General features: G+C 37.3%; 1 protein-coding gene across 7 annotated transcripts in view; it reads right to left on the bottom strand.

The window, feature by feature from the left end:
- FHIT (fragile histidine triad) overlaps positions 1–21,794 on the bottom strand; it is a 1,224,031-nt gene that overhangs the window by 149,986 nt on the left and 1,052,251 nt on the right. For all 7 annotated transcript variants that reach the window (XM_012720560.1, XM_012720561.1, XM_012720559.1 and 4 more), the window contains one exon: positions 15,080–15,148. In XM_012720560.1, coding sequence (XP_012576014.1) covers positions 15,080–15,148 — 69 coding nt within the window. The remainder of the gene's footprint in view (positions 1–15,079; positions 15,149–21,794) is intronic.

The raw sequence follows: 21,794 nt of genomic DNA, 5'->3' as shown, positions 1-21,794 counted from the left end.
CACTTTCTCTGGTGAATCCTCTCACACACAGCCCCTATCTACACACACCTCTCCCTGCACCCCAGTTCTTGTATGCCTAAATATATAAATGTTAAAAAAAAAAAGATTTAAGGTAGGTAAGTTTCAAGATAACCATTTTGTCTACTTGATATTACATATTGGCCTAAATTTAGAAATCAAGTTAACTCACAAACTTCAAATACATATACCATTGTTGTAGCTACCATTGTGGAAACTACTGTGGAAGCTGCTGCAATAACTTTGGGACTGAACTTTCAATTAAAGTGATTCACCATCACATGTGTTCAATCATGGCCAATCTAATGAAGGCCAAGCCCCAAATCTAGTATTTCCTTTTCAAAAAATCCTAATCGCCTCATAAATAAATTCCAACATTGCGTGTCTTTGATATTTGCTCTGTTAGAGAGTATCTAAATAGCTGAATATTCTCAAATGGAGATGTCAACACAATTCCCTGATTGTGTGCGTGTTTGGATATGTACACACAGGTGTATAAGCTTCATGCACAAAATCACCATTACTAATTTCCCAAACTTTGAGAAGTTTTCTCTCTACTTTAAGGTGAATATTCTTAAGCCTTGGGCTTAAGAGATTCCTGATATTTTATGCAAATCTTTAAGATATCTTTTTTAAAAATTCTAAAGTTAATTCTTGGCTTTCAGCAGAGTTCTCAAAAGATCCAATGTTTTAAATGGACCAATAACCACAGAACCACGTGGGATCTCCCCGAAACTATAGACATTAAAATGTTGTGTAGTTAACCTGTGTGATATAAAGAGCCAGATTCACAGTTGGGAATCTGTTCCTCGAAGTTCCAGTCACTCCGGCGGAATCACAGTTATGTCTCAATTGTCTGCTTGATTTCCCTTCCCTTTTATTTTCATATGCAGTTAATTACTCTATTACTATTTCCATCCACAAAATACAGTTCCAAAGCAGTAGAGTTGATCTTAGTGTGATCTATCCTCCTTTTGAAAGAGACAATTGTCACTTTGAAAATTGTAAACAGCATTCAAGATGACATTTAGGTTTAAGTTTGTGCCAACATTCAGTGGAAATGTCTAAGTTTTGAAATAGTAGGGAGCTCACATTCCATCTGGTATGTTTTCATTTTATCTCCCCTTCTCCATGAATTTTAAAAGTCAACTGCAGTGTCAATACCCTCTCTGCTATGCTAATGTGGCCTCCATGTGGAAATCAAAGGGAAGAAGTCCTCAGGGCAAGTGGTTCTTTCTCAATTGAACTAGTTAGTGTCATGGAATCACAAAGTACCAGAGTTTCAAAGTATGCTTAGAGGTGACTGAGAGAAGATGAATGCCTCGCAGTTTGAGGATAGGGAAACTGAGCCCCAGACAAAAGGGGCTGACCAAAGACTCATTAGCAATAGAGCCAGGACACTATACTCTGTAAGAGGGAAGGTAGGTGGTCACTTCTTTCCCTGAACGTGGCTGACCTTTTATCAAAATATGCTGCCCCATGGTACTTGATGGTTCTACTCTCTCCATAGCTATTGTTGCTTAGTTCTTTTTCCAGACAAGGCAAGTTAATATGGGTATGCTATTTCCCTTTTGACCCTCTCCTGGTTAACTCGAAGTATACCTACTGCTCAGAAGCAATCTTCTGCACTCACGAACTTGGCTTCTAAGTGCAAAAGGCACTGCTCCAGCATGAGAGAGAAATGATTCATGCAGGGATAAAATACTGACTGGCTTTACATGCCCATCCTCACATTTGAAGTATAGTTTTGAACTGGAGGATGGATAGAGCAAAGAGATTAAAGGGGTGGGAGAAGAGAAAGAAAGAAAACAAGTGAGAACACGTCAGAACACACAAGTACACCAGCAGAACATGCTCAAATGTTTCCCTTCCCCAAACCCTTAGGCTGAGTCCCTAAATTTGCAGATACAGTAACTTCATATTTGCACAATAACACATTTCTCTTAACTTTGTGACTTAGAGCAACAACTTTACCTTCTTAACATTTTAGAGGAAAGAAATTAAAACCAAGGTGTCCTTAGTTTTGTGTTTCTGCAGACTCCAGGAGAAAATCTATTTCGTTTTCCAGTTTCCAGAGGTTGCCTGATTCTTGGCTCATGGCTCCCTTCCATCTTCAAGGTCAGCCATGATGAGTCAATTCTATACTGTGTTGTTTCATCCTGTCACTGACATTAATGTCTCTCTTTATACATTTAAAGGCCTTCAAATGTGGAATATTGGATCCATTTAGATAACCCAGGATAATCTTCCTATACTAAAGTCAGCTGATTAGTAAATTTAATTCTAAATTTAAAGTCATCTTTAACATTTTTTAATTATGTAGTATATGTCACAGGTTTTTAAGACTAAGATATGGATACTTTGGGGGCCATTTCTACTTTCCAGAGGTGACTTTCTATAAACTTTCCATTTGGACTTGAGAATCCAAGAGTAAAAGTTGACTTGCACTCTAATCATCCTGTCTAGAATTCTGGTAGAATATGGCTCCACAACGAAAGTGATGAATGGTTTCCACACCCTATGAGGGTATACAGGGAGTCCTAAATCTCCTCCAGGCTTCAAGTATGGTAGAAAGCAAAGTTTTCTCTGACCATGAGAGGAACTACTGAAAAGGTGGTAAAGGACACAGAGTAATGTCCTTCATACTTTATGATGACAGGCCATGTCAGAATCATGGGATGCAGGAAGCAAATGATCATCAATCCTCAAATGATGATGGCTCCCTGGATAGGTATCAGTATGGGCCAGGATGAGGCAAAACAGATTGTTTGGACACTCAGAGCCAAAGACACAATAGCTAAGAATCACATAATTCTTACTCACCTCATGTGACTTGATGATCATAATGGCCCCAATGACCAAAATGCTGAGTATTGAGAGAATATAAACTAAAACAGAGCTGAATTAGGTCTGAACTGAGCCAGACAGGCCCAAATGCCAATGATTTAACCTGAACATAGAATACTTGCAACCATTCTTTTCATTAAATATTATATTCCAATAGCTTTTGTCATTATAATTACTTCAAAATATTCATATATGTGAATATATACCAATAAAATCTATTCCACTGTCAATTGGCATTTAAATCATTTCTCAAATGAATATTTTGCAAAATAAATTGATAACTTGTACACGCTTGATACTATAAATCTAAAATTTACAAAGTGCAATCAGAACTCAAAAAATAGACAAGACAACCCAATCAAAATTGGACAAAACTCCTCAGTACTTTTCTAAAGAAGTATTTCATACCTCAGATGGCCTAGAGACATGTGAATTTTTTTTCAACATCACTTATAAGGGAAATGCAAATGAAAACCACAATTAGATATCACCTCACCCCTTGAAAATGGTCCATAGCAAAAAGAATAGAACACAAATGTTGGCAAGAATGTAGTAAAAAAGGAAAGCTCATTTAATTTGTTGGTAATACAAATTAGTGCAGTCTTGCCATGGGCGATGGTAATGAAATTCCTTAAGAAAATGGGGATTTTCTGTTTGATTCATCAATACCTCTATTAGGCATTTTCTCTAAAAATAAGAAGACACTAATGTGAAAAAATTTATGTATCCCTATAATAATAGCACTGTCCTTAATTGATAAGTCATAGAGTCAACCTAAGCACTCTCCATCTAATTAATGGATAAAGAAACTGTGGCATATCTTCAATGGAATACAACATAGTTGTTAACAGAGATGAAATGATGTGTTTTGGATGGACCTTAATGTGATTAAAAATGGATGGATCTTAATGTGATTATGTTAAATAAAATAAATTAGAATATAAAAGATAGATGTCAGCTATTTCACTCATCTTTGGGATATAAACAACCAAAAAACATACAACAATAAAATGCATCAGGAATAAATTTTGGACTTAGTGAACTAAGTTTAATGGCTACTGAGTGTGGGGGAAGATGACACATGGGGTACTGGCATGGGTGGTCTGGTGGATATATACAGGTGCATATAAAGAGGAATAATAATGTAACCCCAAAATTAACATAATAAAGAAATATAAACTAAAAGTTTGATAGGCAAACAGGATGGAATAATTTGGCAACTAACATGTTTGGCCTGCAGGGAGCTAAAATAGAAAATACCTACCTTATGAGCAGGGTGTTGCCACAATTTTAGAACATGAAGTTGCATGTAGGTTGGTCTATTTTGGCCTTAGACAGTGCTTGAGGTGGCTCTCACAGGCCATTTATGATTATTTTCCGATAAATACCAGAATTAGGTACAAGGAATTGAGCTGGCCTTGGTGATTCTGGAATTACCAGTGAAGCCCTAGTGGACCTCTAAACTAAGGCTTGATAGACCACCTTTAAAATCCCACACATTTTCAATCAGATTTTGATAGTTTGAGAATGTACTTTTCCACCTCAGGAAAGTTAATGATGTGAGCTACTTTCATTATAATTAAGGTACAACTTCTTTCCTGATGTTCTTGCGTAAGATTGATTTAGCCTCAGTATTATATAAGATAAATTTAGCCTCAGTATTGACATCAATTGGTATGGCCAAAATGACTAGAGAAGCCAGCTAAAAAGAAAGTTCGTATATAGATTTGAAGCAACTGTGCAAATTCCTTTCAATAACTGATGAAAAAGAAGATACTGAAGCAGGACTGCATTTCAGTGCAAAGGGAATATTCTATGAATTCCTTAGTTACTGCTAATATGAGAAGGATTTCCAAAAGGTACTGATGCAGCTGGTCTAGAAGATATCTGTGTTCCTTTGAGAGTTGTAAGCAAGGATTGTTTCTTTTTGAGAAAAAGAAGGCAGCAATTTCCTTTTAAATATTTTAGTGTGTTATCATGACATGAATACACTATAAGCCATCAAAACTTATTTAAGCAGTTCAATACGTAAAATCAGCTCGGAAAAGATGGCCTTGGGAATTGTGGAAGCTTGGCTGAAGTGTATAGATGACTTCCTTTGGTTAAAAAAAAAATTCACTATAAAAAGGAGTTGTAATAAACCTAGTTGGGGACTAGTGGATCATATCCTAAAAGCAAAGAAAATGTCTAACTTTGGAAAATGCCAATTCCTACACTGTCTTACATACTTAATTAGCAGCATTATATCTAAGACTTACAGGGCTTAGTGGAAATACAGGATGTGCTGTATGGGTGGATGTGTGGATGTGTATATGCAAGAACATGTCTCTACGGTTGAACTGGGAACCAAAGCATTGAAATTTGCCTCTGGAAGTAACAATCTCTAAAAAAAAAAAAATCACTTATGACTTTTCCATAAAAAAACAAGGGATAAACTTTGCCTTGAGAGTGATGGAAATAAAGATGGTTTTGTAGTCAAATTTAGTACAACAACATTTTGTCATTATCTATTTGTAAGATTTTGAGACAGATTAACTCTATGAAGTTTAGTTTCAGTTGATATTTACCCTACAAGTTTTATGAAAATCAACTGTGAACTCTCAAATGAAAATAATAATCCTGTATATTACTATTTTATTTTATTAGTTCTTCCCTGTAAACAGGATTACTGTTTGTCCATTTCTTTGTGTCTTCTATTTCTTTTAATAGTGTTTTATAATTTCCTTTATAGGTCCTTCTCAAAACGACAATGAGATACCACCTCATACCTGTGAGAATGGCACATATCAAAAAAACTAACAACAAATGTTGGCGAGGATGTGGTGAAATGGGAACTCTCTCCTACATTGCTGGTGGGAATGCAAACTGGTACAACCACAATGAAAAGCTATATGGAGATTCCTCAAACTACTAAAAATGGAGCTACCATACAACCCCATAATTCTACTTCTAGGGATCTACCCAAAGGACACAAAAAGATTTACTCAAAAAGATACATGCACACCTATGTTTACTGCAACATTACTTACAGTAGCTAAATCCTGGAAACAGCCCAAATGGCCAAAACTAGATGACTGGATCAAGAAGATGTGGTTTACATATACAATGCAATCAAAAAAGATAAACTCATGCCATTCACAGCAACATGGATGGAGCTGGAAGGGATTACGCTCAGTGAGATATCAGAAGCAAAGAGAAAAATATTTAATGGTTCACTTATAGGAGGAATTTAAGAGAAATAAGGCAGGGTAAAAAAAGTGTATTGTTAATACAATATAAAAAACAAAACAATACAAAAACAGACAATTATAAACCAGAGAGGTCCTACATAGGAGGGGGGACAGAAAGGGATCAGAAGGAGGGAGGAATGTGGGGGACTATGATGATGATTGGTAGGGCAGGAGGAAGTAAACATTGTTAGAAAATGAACAATAATGTAAATAGATATATAAAATAAATAAAATATAAAACAAAAATAGCCCAAGATTACTAACTGGTAGTTAGTAATTACTGTTCACCTAAATCCAGAAGCCTAATGCTATTAGATTTCTTTCTTTCACATTTCAAATATGGGGACATGAGAAATATAGATTTAAAGAGCGAGTTTAATATTAAAGAGCTTGCAATAAATCACTGCATTTAACTAATGTGTAGAATTTAGTTATGCAGGTATAGAATCTTTCCTAGATTTACTTGACTAGAAAGAAAATCTAGCATCTCTCAACTTGCTTCCTCAAATTTGGGTGGAAGGAAGGATAATCTTTAAAAGAGTTGTGTGCCAGTAAACAAACAATTTGAAAGTCTCACACTAAAATCGTAAGTCAGAATTTAGTCTTTCCAGGACAGATTTCCTCGTCTGTTTGAATATCAAGATAGTAGGGGCTGCATGTTCATAGAAGTGTGAATATTTAATGTGCACACAAATTATTGAGCCATTAAGTCTATGAACACTGTTGGTCCACAGATACATACACAGTTAACAGTCACGGGTAATGACACTTAACTGGTATGATCTCTTAACAGGTTTCTTTTAGCTGGGAAGCCTCCTGGATCTCCAGAGACAGGGTCCTACAGCGGTCTCCTCTTCCACCTTCTAAAGTGAATCTTCACTTACTCCTATCATCTCCTTAGAATATTCTCCCATATGCCCTCAGGACATTAATAATGTTAATTAGTCAACTTTTACTGAATGCTAAGTAGTCACTAGGCGTTGCTCTGTGGCTTTATATAGAATAACTCATTTAATGCTCATAGCAATTCCATATATAATAGCTATTTTATAGATGAGGAAATTTAGATAGAGAAGTTTGGCTGTTTTGGGACACAGAAATGAGATTGTACACCAACTAACCCAGATCTAGAGATCCACTTTTAATCCCTCCATTTCTAATGCCACAAAAGATGCTAGCTACTCCGAAGTGGGGACAAGAAGGCTTAACGAATTTAACAGTGGTTCACTGACCTACCCATAAAAAAAAGTTAATTGACTTAAAGAAAAAAATGAACAAAATGGTGACTCATCTAGCCTCTAAAACTGACAGATTATTTTGTGAGAAACCCTGTAGAATTAGTAAAAAGATAGAAAATAAAAGCAAGCTCTGTATAGAAGGATCCATCTGGCCATCTTTAAGGTCATTTAATTTTTAAAACTTCTGTAGTATCTTTGATCAGGAATGATGATAGTCTACAGTATAATTGTTTGAAGACATATCTCCTGTGCTATCTCATGGTTTTGAGAACTAGGAAAAATAAATTAGTGAACTCTGGATTAGGAAGACCAAGGTAAAGAAAAAAAAAAAAATGAGGCTTTACAACAAATTACACTTTAAAGAAACCAATGGGCCTGTTGAGATTTAATAAACGCTGACCTTGCATTGTACAGTTTGGTAGCCACATGTAGTTAGTCTACACTGAGATGCAAAAATCACAATGACTTTCCAGAACTTACATGCAAAAAGGACTTATACAAAAAAAGAACCAAAAGATCTCATTAAAACATTTTATATTAGTTACATGCTAAAATGTTAATACTTTGAATGTACAGGGTCAAAACTGCATCAATAAAATAATACCTATTCAAGTATTTTTAACACTAAACATTTATATATGTAATTTCCCTCATTTCTATTGAGCAGTGTTGTTCTAGAACATACTATGCAGAGCATAGACTGGGGAAACAGATGGCAAATATAATCTGATGGTGACAAAAGTACTTCCACATTCTGGCTTTTTATACTGGAATTGAAATGCCACGTTGTGTCTCCAGGTTCTATGTGCCTTCTCTCTAATGAAGACAAGTTGGAGGGTTTTTCATTCCTCTCTGGTAACATGAAGCATAGCACAGTTTCAAAGACTGAAACTTGTTCCCAATTAAGAGGTAGTAAGATTATTTGTAAAAGCTACCTAAATTAAGTGTATCATTGGTTTGCTTCGAGAATGGCACATGTTAACTGAAAAGCAAAAACATTTCCAAATTTTTCAGGGTTTTAAATTTGTGTAAATTTTATCCTCCTTCCATTCCTAATTATTGCTTTTTTATCTTTTCTTCTTTAAAAAAGAGATCAAGTCAAATATTTGCTGGCCTTTCTCTTTGGGGACATTATAATTTATATTGAGAGTAAAGTGTCAATGCGTAATTTCTATCTCTTTTCTTCCTGTGTATTTTTCCAGTGCTGGTCATAATTCATCTCTCCTATATCTTTTTTCCTAATCTTATTCCCCATATTCTCCATGTGATAAAAAAAAAATCAATACTGAAAAAATGTTCTTATTTGAAACCTTAATATTTTGCTTTAGTGCATCATCATCTCCAGTTACTAAAGCTTTTTGGATACTCTTAAGTGCCTGTTCAGTAATAGTTATGTCAAGGGCCTTGAATGTAAACCTCACTAAGGTTTTACTAAATAGACACATGGCCTAATCTTTAAGTATGGAAGTAACCGAGGTTTGAGTGCACTGTACTTCTGAGAACAGGATGGTGAGAAGTGGGTAGAAAGAGAGAAACCAGGACCAAGGGCTAGCAAGCACATAACAGATTTCTCTGCTGGAATAGAACTGTTTGGGGAAAGATTTCATTGCAGAGGGCATAGAGCAAAGGAAAACCTTATTGAGAAAATTAGAGAAGAGAAGATGCAGCAGTTTGCTGGAATGCCTTTACTTGGCATAGTAAGTAATGTATAGACTACATATGGTCAACTTTCCTTTCTCAGGCTTCACTGATAAATACTTGAGCAAGTGCAAATGAAACAGGAGTCTTTATGAGAAAACTGATTTAGGATGGCAGTTTTCTAACCAGATTCTACAACAAACCAGAGAACTGCATTCTTTGCCTCAGGGCTCATCCTATCCATAGCTCCTTGCTCCACATCAGTCACTCTTGCTTCCTTCATCATTTTTCCTCTGTGCCAAAGACTTCATGGTGTTTCCTAGAGGCTCTAGCCTACCACAGCCACCATTATAGGTCTTCATACTTTTCCACATGTGGTAAACTACCTCAAATGAGTTTAATCTGGTTTATATACTACCTGAATTCTTATCTCTACTAGGAAAAAATGGCAGGGATCATTTTTAACCTGATGTGTTGCTTGTTAATTTGATGTTCCTTTCCTCCAAAAAACAGATTTAAATCAGTAATAACCTGGCCAGATTAAATTATCAGTTTCTTATCATTAAAATAGCTAGCCAAAGAACATTTATAGAATTTGAGGTCATAGATCACTAAATTATCATTACTGTATTTACTATATATTTTAAATTTGTTGGTTGTACATCCAGGTTACCAGCATTAAATACTCTCATCCTCATCACTCAGTATGAAAACATTATTGAAGAAAAGTAACCATTAACTGTCTCAATGTAAATTTCTTCCTTTTGCAGAGTCAATTGGAGATCCGTGGACTTTGAGCCTATGGTCAAATAGTGTGAAAGAGCTCTAACTCAAGTAAACATTATGAGCATTATAATAATTCATTCCAGGCATCTGGCCCAAATCACCCACATTTTATCAAATTGATTTTCTTCATGCATTTTGTGAAGCCAAGTAATCATTTACCATGATGTGCTTGAACCCACAGTCATACTGTCCATGAAATTCATGGTTGAATTTGTCCAATTGTTGATTGCTACTCCCATTTGCTTTAATAATAGTCACTTCCTTTGTCAGTAATGTGTTTTATTTACAGTGCACAATCACAACCATTCAATGTCATTCACAAACATTTGATGAATTGTCCACTACAGTTATGAGACTAGGGAATGTCTTACTGAGTTAATGAGATGATATACCATGGAATTAGGCAATGACTGTTTTCTCTCATTCACATTATCTGTACACTTTGTTTTATCCAAGGACCCATTTATGTCATTATCATGATCTTTATCAACTTGTCAAGATAATGGAGGGCCCACTGAGTTCAAAGAAGGTCTCACATAATTTATGAAAATTTAAAGAACATAGATGTAGAAAGAGCTTGGGAGCAACAGACAAATAATAACTGCATGGAGAACCATACAGGAAGGTCATCATATTGAAAAAGGTGAAGCTTGGATTTAGCTAACAGGGAGAGAAGAGAAGCTTAACCTCTTAAATGCAAATGATAAGTTACTCAACAAAATTCAAAAGATAAATTCAGGACCAAAAACTGGAGGAAAAGCAAATGACAATAAATTATAAGGTGATAATTAACATCAGGACAACAGGAAGAGACACTCTTGTACCTGCTTTCAGCAAATCTTGTATCTGCATTTGTAACAGACATACAAGTCTAGGTTTTGGAGGCCAAGTTACTTAAGCCAATCAGACTTGCACAGCAGTCAGACATGATTTATAATTACTTCCCCAAGCCCTTCTAATGTACCACAATTTGCAGTCTTCTGCACACTAATTTCTGACCAGCAGATTGTGTTCTATCAGTGCTCATTAAATTTACCTCAGGTAGGCTGATAATAACATGTCAGAATCTCACCCAAAGTAGCTGTGAGTTAATCAACTGCCCTTATGAAAATCAAAATGTTTTTCCCATTTTAAATTATTTTAGGATGAATAGGGTGTTTCATTATAGTTAAATACTCCGTACTTTCATGTACTTTATCACTAACTAAATATTTATTGAAGACTTTCTCCATGATAGATTAGGTTCCTTTTTTCAACTGATCCAGTATCGTTAGAGATGAAAGCATTGTGAAAAAATGTTGAGGAAATAAAAATGGTAATATAGCATAGTTATAGTGGAGGAGATAAGGAACTAGCTATGTTAGGTGGGGTTGGGAGATCAATGGAAAAGTACTCTGAGAAGGTGACATGCGAGCTGAAATTTAGATGATGATATGAAACCACATGAAGGAGAGGAGACGATGGACAAAGTTGTAATCAAATAAAACAACATGTGCAAATACCCTAAGTTGAAACAAGTATATATCTAACAAAAGCAAGCAGTGAGGGAGAGTGACATTAGCATTGCTAAGGAAGCAGGTCAAACCTACTATTGAAATTCTCACCCAGGGTCATAGCACTGTACATACATAAGCAAGGAAGTGATATGAATGTAACAGACAAGTGGCACTTAGAATGGATTGGACAAAGAAGTCTGGATAGTAACATTTGAGTGGTAGAGAGAAAAGAAGGAACCCAGGGGATAGGCAGGAACCTAAATCTCAAATGCCTTTAGGGGCCAGGTAGGAATCATAAAGGAATGAGGCAAACCTAGGTAAGAACCAGGGAAGAGTGGGAACTGTAGTGACCTAGAGAATAAGTGACAGGATTAACATTCAAACTCATTAAAAAATAATTCTCAGGTACCAAAAAAGCACCTATGAGCAGGCTAGCAAGATCCACGAATTGTTAATATGTAACACCAAGCTAGAGAAAAAAGCAGGAAGTAAAACTGGGCTTGAAATGAATTAATAGGGCATGATCTCATATAACTCAAGGAAGAGTTATTTCTTATATTTCCAAGAATTAAACAAAAAAAGAATGCTTGATAGGCAGTGACTCAAATGCTGTGCTACCAATGAAAAACAATCAAAACCACTCTGTTATAGAACTTATGTAATCTGAAAATGGAGGTAATGATCAAAGGTCAAGTAAAAACAGGAATCAGAACCATATGGTCCACTCAAGTGCTGAATGTAGATGTCCATGGAAGTATCATGGCCTTTACAAAGATAGGCCGTTCAATCCCTTATAAGGCATCCAACATGTTCACTGGTTCCTATCCAAATGACCTGTGGTAACACACAGCTGAGGTCTGCCTCCTTTTAGCCTAGTAGTGCTAGATCTGCCTTCTATGGGTGCCTAGAATATTCTCAGTACTTTTTGCACCTGTCAGTCCTTCATATATTTACAAATAAAAGCCCTGATACTGCCTTCCCTCTTCTGCAAAGCATATACCTCTTCAACTACTCCCCAGATAACAATTTCCAAATTATGGTATCCCACTTACATTTCTCTGAGCCTTCTCCAGTTTGTCACTATTCCTCTTAAAACAGTACCCAGGAAGAACCCCACGTTCATAGTTGTTTTAGAATATCAAGCTACTTTAGCCATCATTTTCAATTTCTGCAACAGTAGGAAATAGGAATACAGTAACATTTTACCAAGCTCAGTCCCCTGCTGTCTTGTTCCCCACTCCCTACCCTCCCAGAGAGTCTGCTCATTGTATTTCATGGACAGATGCATAATGTAGAGTAAATGCTCCTACTGACATAAGGAATGTTGTTTCTCATCACTTCAACATTTCTCATTAAGATACTCAGCCTAATGTACATTATGTCTTGTACCAATAATGCCTGTGCAATGCTTCGTGCTCCTCATGCCACTTTCTAGACATTAACTTATGACTCAAACTGGAGAAGTATTTTTGTAAAAAGAGGAAGATAAATCTGAGAATGAATGGTTAAATCCAGAGGCAAAATTGGAAACCTAACCTGTGAGGGGACAAGGGAATCACACACTGACTGGAAGCGTACAAAGACCTGACTTTGGGCCTAGAGATTAAGTCTCAGCACTATCACTGCTAGAGCCTCAGTTTGATACCTGGGAGCTGACCCACATGTGGTGCAGGAGACCACTCCTGACCCACCTGATGCTCTCCTCAGCAGTATATTTCAGTAAATCTGACTGTTCTGCTCCCCAGTCTGTCTCTGGTAAATCCTCTCACCCCTCTCCTCATGGACTACAACCACAGCTCTTCTATGAGCAAAACTAAACAAACAAACAAAGACATAGCCTTGACTATGAATAGAATAATTACCAATTACAAATGTCCATTATGTACCAAGTCCTATAATAAGATTTACCTGCATCACCTTACATGTATGTGATATGTTATGCACAACAATCACTTGTAATATATATATGTGTCATTACCATTTTAGAGAGAAAGGAATTAAAACACAGGTTGGGTGGCTTGCCTAGTGGCACTCTGAGTAGATGACATTGTGGTTTTAACCACATTTTTCCTCTCTTCAAAGTTCAATCTCTTCATGGTTTTGTGCTGCACTTTCTTAGTAAGTATTGCATATACCACATCTAGCTTAAAAGTTGATTGAGAAAAAGAACTCTTATAGTAATTACTTCTAAGATGTTCCTCCCAGCAAGGGGGAGAAGGGGTCAATTGTTACCTCATCTCTGGGGCTAGAGGTGGTATCACAGTCTATATACAAGGGTAAAGTGTAAGGGAGGAGCAGATGGTCACACACCAACCTCAGTGTCGGACATCATGTCTCCAACTGGGGTGAAATGTAACTTTGTAGTCTCCTGTCATAAGCACATTTGAAATATAAACAAAATTCCAAGGTGACAGTTCATCCTAAAAAAAGGTGTTTTCAAGCACTTTTTATGCCACTTTAGTATATAAATCATGTGCTAATTTATTCATTAGAATACCCCGTCCTTGGCAACTTTTTGTTAACCTTACTTTATGCTAATAAGATCAGTACTTACATTTTTATAATGCATATTTTTATAATTACTCCATAATTCTGATTTCCCTCCAACTTGAACTAAGCCCTTACCAACCTCAAACCACTTTCCATATTCAATGAAAATGAATTCAAATTGCAGTATCATAGACTACAGCCCAGGGAAAGGCCAAGTGAATGAAAGCCCAAAGTGAGAGAGGAAAGCCTATTAGCACACTCTAAAGTTTTGCATCAGAATCTCCTGAGATTTTCTCAGCTCACACAATTACAGATTCATAGGTGTCTCTGAAATCTACTGGGTCAGAATCTCTAGGGAAGGGACTGCTCAGAACTGAGTTTGGTCCACACCCAGCACTAAAGGACCGGGGATTAGCACCATACACAGGAATATCACAGCTCTTGGAAGACACGGGATATGGTGTGTCAAATACATTGGATACCGTGGCAGACATCAGTCATCAATTACAGTACTTTACCTTGTTGAATGTAGAAACAATTTTCAAATCCTTTTCAACCAAGCAGTTCTGGGCACTATGCAATCTTACCTAATGTTACACTTAGGGAGCATGTGTTCCCTTCCCTGAGTAGAATAAATGCCGAAGTCGTCTTTTTACATTTCATTCCACCATCTAGCTTATATGTTATTCATAATGCATACACACACCCAAATAAAGAAGATAATCCCAGAAGCTACGTAACCAGCTCTTGCCGACTCATCTTTGCAGTGGTTTCACACTCATATATATCATTGAAATGAAGAATCCAGAAATCATTTAACTGCTTAGCCAGCTAGCAATTATTAAAATGCTTATGATACATGGGATACATTCATGTCTTCAAACCACCCAATTTTCTGCTGGTAATTCAAACTTCCACATTGAATAAAACTATATATGTGGAGGAAAAAGCAGAGTTCCAAAATGTTTTGAAAATATGTAGTTATTTACTAAAATGTCATATAACAATCTGTTTGATTTCCATTGTTTGTACTATAGATTTTCTCTTATGAATACTGTGGGCCATATCTCTATGCAAATACTTACTGTCCTGGTAAATTATAGCCAAGAAATCTCAAGCACACTTTGTTTCTGCTGGATTTCATTTCAGAAAGAATGTCCTGGATTCCTATAATGACCATTCTTGGCTTCTTGGCCAGTACTGCCGGTCCTCAAGTCATACTGGGTAGAATCATGTTTAAGATTCATATTTCAGGTGATACCTGGTACATTAGGTTGACTTTGTCAAACTGACAGCTGCGGTGATCAAACAGTAAGATCAGAAATCACAGACCTACCTCATCATAGATGCTGTCATTCCTGTGAAAGTCTCCAGCTTTCCTGGGAAGAACGTGGACGTGCACATGCTACAATTTACAAGGAAATAAAAAAAGTTATCTTTCCATGTCATTTTAGATTTGACAGTGATGTTCTTATAAAGACCAATTACTCTACATTGATTCCTTCTGGATTATTTTCCAGAAGAAAATGATATCTTCCTTCAGTAACTCTATCTAAAATTGGCTGAGAATATAGATGTGCAAAACAATAGAGATAGAGAACAACTTGGTGGAATACACGAGGGTTTGAGTAAAATGTCAGTGTTTTAGGGGCTCTGGAATTAGTCATAGTTGTCAGTCTTGGTTGTATTTAGCCAGTGCTTTAAAATGACAGCACATCTTCAAAGGTGACCGTAGCAACTCTGAAACTGACAAAAAATAAGAATTGGCTAACAGAGAGCTTCGTAAGAGTAAAGAACAAATGAGTGAGAGTAGGAAAGTAGATAGACCAAATTATAGAACCTAGCCTTCAAATAATTATCATGCAACCATAACATAAATAATTCTCCTTATCAAGAGCTTACTATGATAAAGAAAGTTTTGTGTTTGGCATACATCTAGCTTACTGCTCAGAATAATCCTGTGAGGCAGTTTCTATGCTCTCCATTTTAACAAATGAGGAAGTTCTACCCCCCAGGGAGGTCAAGGCCCCTGCAGGATATGATAGTCAGTACAGGAAGCCAGGTTATCTGACTTATCCTCTTATTCTTCATCACATACAATGATTCCATGAAATTAATCTTCTGAACTGTCCATTTTGTAGTTTACTAAAGCACCGAAGTAATATACATAGCAATGCTATTATGCAGAGATCATCATGAATCAGGGCAAACAGCATATCTAATTCAATCTATTCTTCAAGGCTAACCTGCTATTTCAAAGTTTTACTTTCCAAATAGCCTCTATTGTGCCTCTACTGAAGTTAAACCTCATCCTACCCTTGAGCTATGTTTCTGCCTTTAATACAAACCTTAGGGAGGGATGTGAAAATGAAAAGCCTAAATACGGAGTGGCAAAGAATCAAACCTTGTCCTTGATCACACCCACCCCTTCGTGATTATGGTGTTCAGGCTCCAGAGCTCCAAAGGGCCTCCAGAGAATGTGAGATTAAGTGTCCCTCAGGCTTTGTTGCTGGAGGAAGGGAAAATGATATGTTGTCAAAGCAAAGGCCGGGAACAAGCAGGGCCAAGGCGAAGGAAGCAGAGAAGAGTTTCACATCCACCCCTGAGCACAGAGTCCCTAAAGAGTGACATGTTTTGCCAGAATAATTCTTAAGCCAATGGTGAAGTCAGTCACCGATTCCTCAGCAACTGGAACAGGAGTATACTTAAGTCACAAAGACTGTGAACACAGAGCGAGGGGTAAATAACAAACAAGAAAAAATAAATCACAAACTACCCATGGGACCAAATTCTTAGGAGAAAGTAGTCCAGGATGGGCCCAGACTGAAATTTGTTGAAATCCCGGGCTGCCTGACTAAAACTTATGACTAATAAAATGCCACAAATTGCAATAGCCCACTCTTGGAAGGAGCCTGAACTCAATTTTCTATTCTTTTCTCTTTTCCTATTTCCTTCCTACCTTCCACCACCCCATCATTTTCTCTCTCCTTCTTTCCCTCCCATCCATGCATCTTGTACTTTTTTGTAATCAGATATTCCATACATGGGTTCTTTAGTCAACCTACTTATGCAGATCCTAGACACAGCATCTGTTAGCTGTGTGGTCTTAACCTCAAAACACCTGTTACCTCAGTAGCCTAATCTATAATGGAGATTTTAACAATTTCTATATTACAAGGTTAAGATTTATTAAACATGCTTATTATGCTACTGGTTACATAATATTCAACGCATATAGTGCAGTAGTATTATTTTATTTATATATATTTAACTTGTAGCTTAAGTACTTCAAAACACGGTTCTGTATCAGAAAGGAAGTCATTTACAGAAGGTCCTTGAAAGGAACATGGATCTCAACACGAGCTGCTAACTATCTGATCTTAAAATAGGAAGAGTATGGATGATCCTGCATTATCAGCCTAGACCTAATAAACACAAGAGTCCTTAAAAGTGGAAGAGTGTAACTTCATCAAAATTTAAAATTCTATGCCATCTTTTTCAGTTGATTCAATGGATGGTCTCAGAATACTGTTTGGTACATTTCTTTTCATGTTTCTTTAAAGCAAAATATATAGTTAGTTGCTATCACAGGAAAAAAGAATCAAGGATTTATAGCAGCAAATAGTTCTGCCTGGATAGGCTGCCCTTCATAAGTCAGGGAAGAATGGGATGGTGGACACAAACAACCTACAGAGATCTGTGAGCTAGTCTACCTGAGGAAGCTGAAGAGGTGAAAAACTCGAGGTGACATAACAGACTGTTAATTCATCATGCCCAGAGGTTTTTCTCCACATGGCAGTAACTCCACCAACACTCCTTCCTCTAATTCACTTAGTAAAGGGAAATGGAAGAAACCACTTGAAATGTAATTGTCTCTTGCTGTTCCTGTTTGGGTCTATTACACAAACAGTAGGGAGATTTCTCATTTTGTTCTGTTTATTACAATAGGATTGAAAAAAAAAAAAGAGGAGGTAGAAAGGTTATCCTAACACCTGCTTTCTTAGTGATTTCTTTGCCTCCCAAAGGGCTTTTTTTCAAGATTTACTTATGCATACAGAACTGGGGTACAGGCCAGAGGTACAGGGGTGGTGAGAGGCTTCACCAGAGACAGAGTGGGGAGCAGAACAGACAGATCAGTGAAGTACACTGCTGAAGGGAGCATGGGCAGAGAAGAGGTCTGCCGTGCCATGTGGGTCACCTCCACGGCAGGGATTGAACTCTGCTATAACCTGCTGTGTCACCAGAGAGGGCCCCGACAGGGACTGGTTTTTAAATAAAGAAGGTAGTCTCATAAACAACACTGCCATTTTATAAACACATCGTTAAAATAGTGATAAAACTATGACAATAGGTTCTGTTTTCTGCTTGGCATGAGGGCCCATATGTCATTCACCTATTTTTCTTCCCATTGAAACCAGCACTTCCATTGCTTCACAAAGACAAGTGAGAGAAAAGTCAAGTTTTCCTTCTGTATGCCCTGTTCTGAATTTGTAAGCAATGGGTAAGGAAGTTTATCTGTTCTTTGTGCTAAATTTCAGTGCAAGAGGTCTCTAAGACAAAGAAAACAAAAGTAATCTTTCTGATGTTTATCCAATGCCTATGACAGCATCTCTTGTGTTCCAGGACTTTGGGAGAAAGATGAGCCACTCCTGTTTGCAGGTTGGAAGATGGGGAAAACTGACAGGCAAAATAGATGCATTGACACTTGCTCATGTTTGTTCAGTACCCTGGGCTTCTGTTCTTATGGAGGAGGAGGAGCTAGAGAGGAATCTGGCAATCATTTCCAGCTTGTGAATTTAGAGCCAAAGAAAAAGACACATACCAAGGCTCTCAAGAGTTCAGTGACTCTTTATACAATATCAAATTCTATCACCTTGTCTTATTTGACTTGAAAAGACCTTAATTTTTAGAAAATTTGAAATTTAAAGCTGTCTGGTTGCTAAAAGCTCCTTTAAACACTCATTGTGGTTTGGAGTCATACATCATCAAAGCTGTGATGCTTGGAGGATGTACTGGGCTCATACATCATGAGTGCACCAACCCACTAATGATATATTATCATAACTCACAATTGGAGCACTTCCAGTGATATATGGCTTAAAACAAAATTGTTATGCCACAGAATTCTACAGGGTCTCCACAAATTTGAGATTTTTTTTTTTTTTTTGGTTTGTTTTAACTGAATTGGTCCTTTACCATTTTTTTCTTCCTTAAGTCTCTCAACTGGACTGGGATCATTTGGGCACAGGGGAAACACTGTTCCCTCTGCTTTGTGAAAAACACAGCAGTATTGTCAATATGTTAGAGGAAAGAACTGACAAGAGGGTCAGAAACTGGTGCTATTTTTGTTTGTGCAATCACTAATTTTTGTGAAAACTAATATCCAGAATCCCTATTTAACTGAGGTTGGGAGGCTAGAAGAGGATCTAAGGTCCATGCATGTGCAAACTACAGTGCTCAGCAGGCCTTGCATGTCTGAAGGGAAGTAATGTTTGCAGCACTAGGAGAAGAAAGAGCTTCCTCTACCCAGCAGGAGCAGCAGAGATTAGATAAGGGGGTGTCTGCTTGACTTCTTGGGGAATGACTGTGTGCCTTGTCCTGGCCAAACAGACAATTTTCAATTGTTATTTTCTTTCTTTTTTTTTAATAACTGATTCCTTTAGCTTGAGGTTAACTTATTTGGCTGCCCATACAGGGCATCAAAGATAGACTAATAACTGATGCTGGGGGGAAGAAAAAAAAAAAATAGATGTCTTATCTCAACCTGAACCTGCAGTCATTATTTTCTCACTAATCCTGGAGGCAGAGGGTAAGTCTTCTTCTAGATTTGATATCTGCAGTTTGATGGTCTTTTCAATGATTTCCTGTTGTATCGAAGGTCTCTGTCATCTAGGGGTACCACCTGACGACCTGAGGCATATGGGTTGCTATCTTCAGAAAATCAGGCTATCATATGGAATTGTGTCAGTCTTCAGTAAATTGTTTGAATTCAGATGGCTCTTAAGGGAGTTGTATTGGCTTTCAATCTAATCCTTTGGGAACAGATTATTCAGTCTAGGATTGTTGCTGGTATGAGTACTCAGATTTACATGCAACTCAATCCTTCTGGGAAATGGCCATCCCATTGGAAATGCATGCTTTTCCATGAGCACTAAGAGTCCTCAACTCAATTTCCTTCTGAAGATGTGTTTCCTCAAATGAACTGGTTGTTTAAAGGATTCCTAGCTCTAATAAGAAGAGAAAATGGAAGGTTATGGGTAACTAATGCCTTAACGGTATTCTTTCAGAAACTGCTGCTGGTGAAATCACAGTTTTCCTCAGGAACACATTTCTAACTAAATTGATAGAATTAAGTAAATTAAATTTAGAATTCAAATGGTCTTTATGAGGCCCTTTTGAACTGGCCAAACTTGCATTCCTTAAATCAAATCGGACTGTTATGGCTCAAAAATTGCTAAAACTGAATGGAAACCTATTTCAATTGGTATCAGAACTGCAAAAATCACCAAAAAGTCTAAAATTTCCTAGTTGCAAAATAAAATCTTAAAATTAACAGAGTCAAACAAATGGATAAGGAATGGTCAAATGGTTTCCAAAGTTTCTCTTTCCACTGTTTGTGTTCAGACTGCTATAGTTACGTGTCAAGGCACCCATCTTGGGTGTCCTCTTCTCTCCTCACTACCTCTGCTTCAAGATGTGTCATTATGCCAGGCAGAGGAGTAGCCACTGCAGTTTGTGCCACTTTCTCTGCCCCTACTTTGGATTACCATTTGGATTAGCATGCTGTGAACTGAACTTCCTGAATGGGGGCCCGGAGGGAAGGCAGCTGGGATAGAGGAAGCAATGAGGGAGATACATATTGGTGTGGAAAAGAGGTGAAGGAGAGACATGTGGAGAAGCTGTCCTAGGTCCTTGGTCTCGGTGGCTTTAACATTTTGGCAGGCAGTGTCTGCGGAGACAGTGTCACTCATTATCTTGACCCTCTGGCTGATTCAGTTTGTATGGTATATTGAGCCTCTGACAGCTGCCTAATCCCTTGAGTATGGTTCCTGATGCTATATCTGCCTGTTCTCCTGGCTCTCAGCTCTGGGTCTTGCCTGGTTGGCGGGGTATTTGTTTTCAATGGGAAAAGTGATATCAGAGTATAATCTGGAGTACATTATTTGAAATCCTCTCTTCTGACTTTTCAATTCCTCACCTTAAAGAATATCTAGGAGCACACGTAAGATAAGCTTTTTTGACTTTTATGAATATTGATGACATAGATCTGTAGAATGGGCAGTGTGGATTTTCCCCTTAATCCTTTGGGGTTACTGGACACTCTGTGATTTGCCTCATGTCAGCTGTGGTTCTATGACTAGAATGAGCCTCGTCTTTATACCTTTTTCCATGTCTCAAGTCCTTTTATATAATATGCTCAGGCATGTGCGCAAGTCCTATTTCTTGTACCATCTTTTTTTCCCCCGCCTCTCTGTACCACCTACCTCCCTTCTAGAATCTCAACTTACCCATTCTATTTCTTCAGTTGCACCCACTCTTTCTACTAAGCCTCCTTCTATGCCTATATTCTCCAAAATTATTAAAACGTGCCCTTTATTCTGAAGATCCAAATAAATCTCAGATAGCCTACATTCCTTGAATTAAATGCAGGTTGTAAGCCGTAGTTAGTTTCCTAAGTAATTTTCATATTTTTTTAGTTTAATAATAAGTGTGAGAACTTATTATTTTTTCCCCTGACCTATATTAGTGAATATATGACTTGTTGGTGAGGATATACTCAAAAAATGTTTGAAATACACTATGGGAAAGCCCTGAAAAAATTTTTCAATAAACAAACCCCTAACTCTTTTCAAGAGGCTAGGAGACTGAAACCAGTCCCCACAAAATGAATCCTGAATTCTTTCTGTGCATAGCTTAGTATTAAGTATAACTACTTTGTTTTCCAGCCTATTCAGATGAATCAGATATTAGGTAACTTATAACTGCTTTTTTGTAAATACTTCCGGGACTAATTTATTCTTCCCACACAATTCTGGTTCTCCAGACAAAGA

This window comes from Condylura cristata, unplaced genomic scaffold, assembly GCF_000260355.1.
Source record: "Condylura cristata isolate star-nosed mole 26May11 unplaced genomic scaffold, ConCri1.0 scaffold00004, whole genome shotgun sequence".
Lineage (NCBI taxonomy): Eukaryota > Metazoa > Chordata > Mammalia > Eulipotyphla > Talpidae > Condylura > Condylura cristata.
This window is presented reverse-complemented; position numbering and strand designations above follow the sequence as displayed.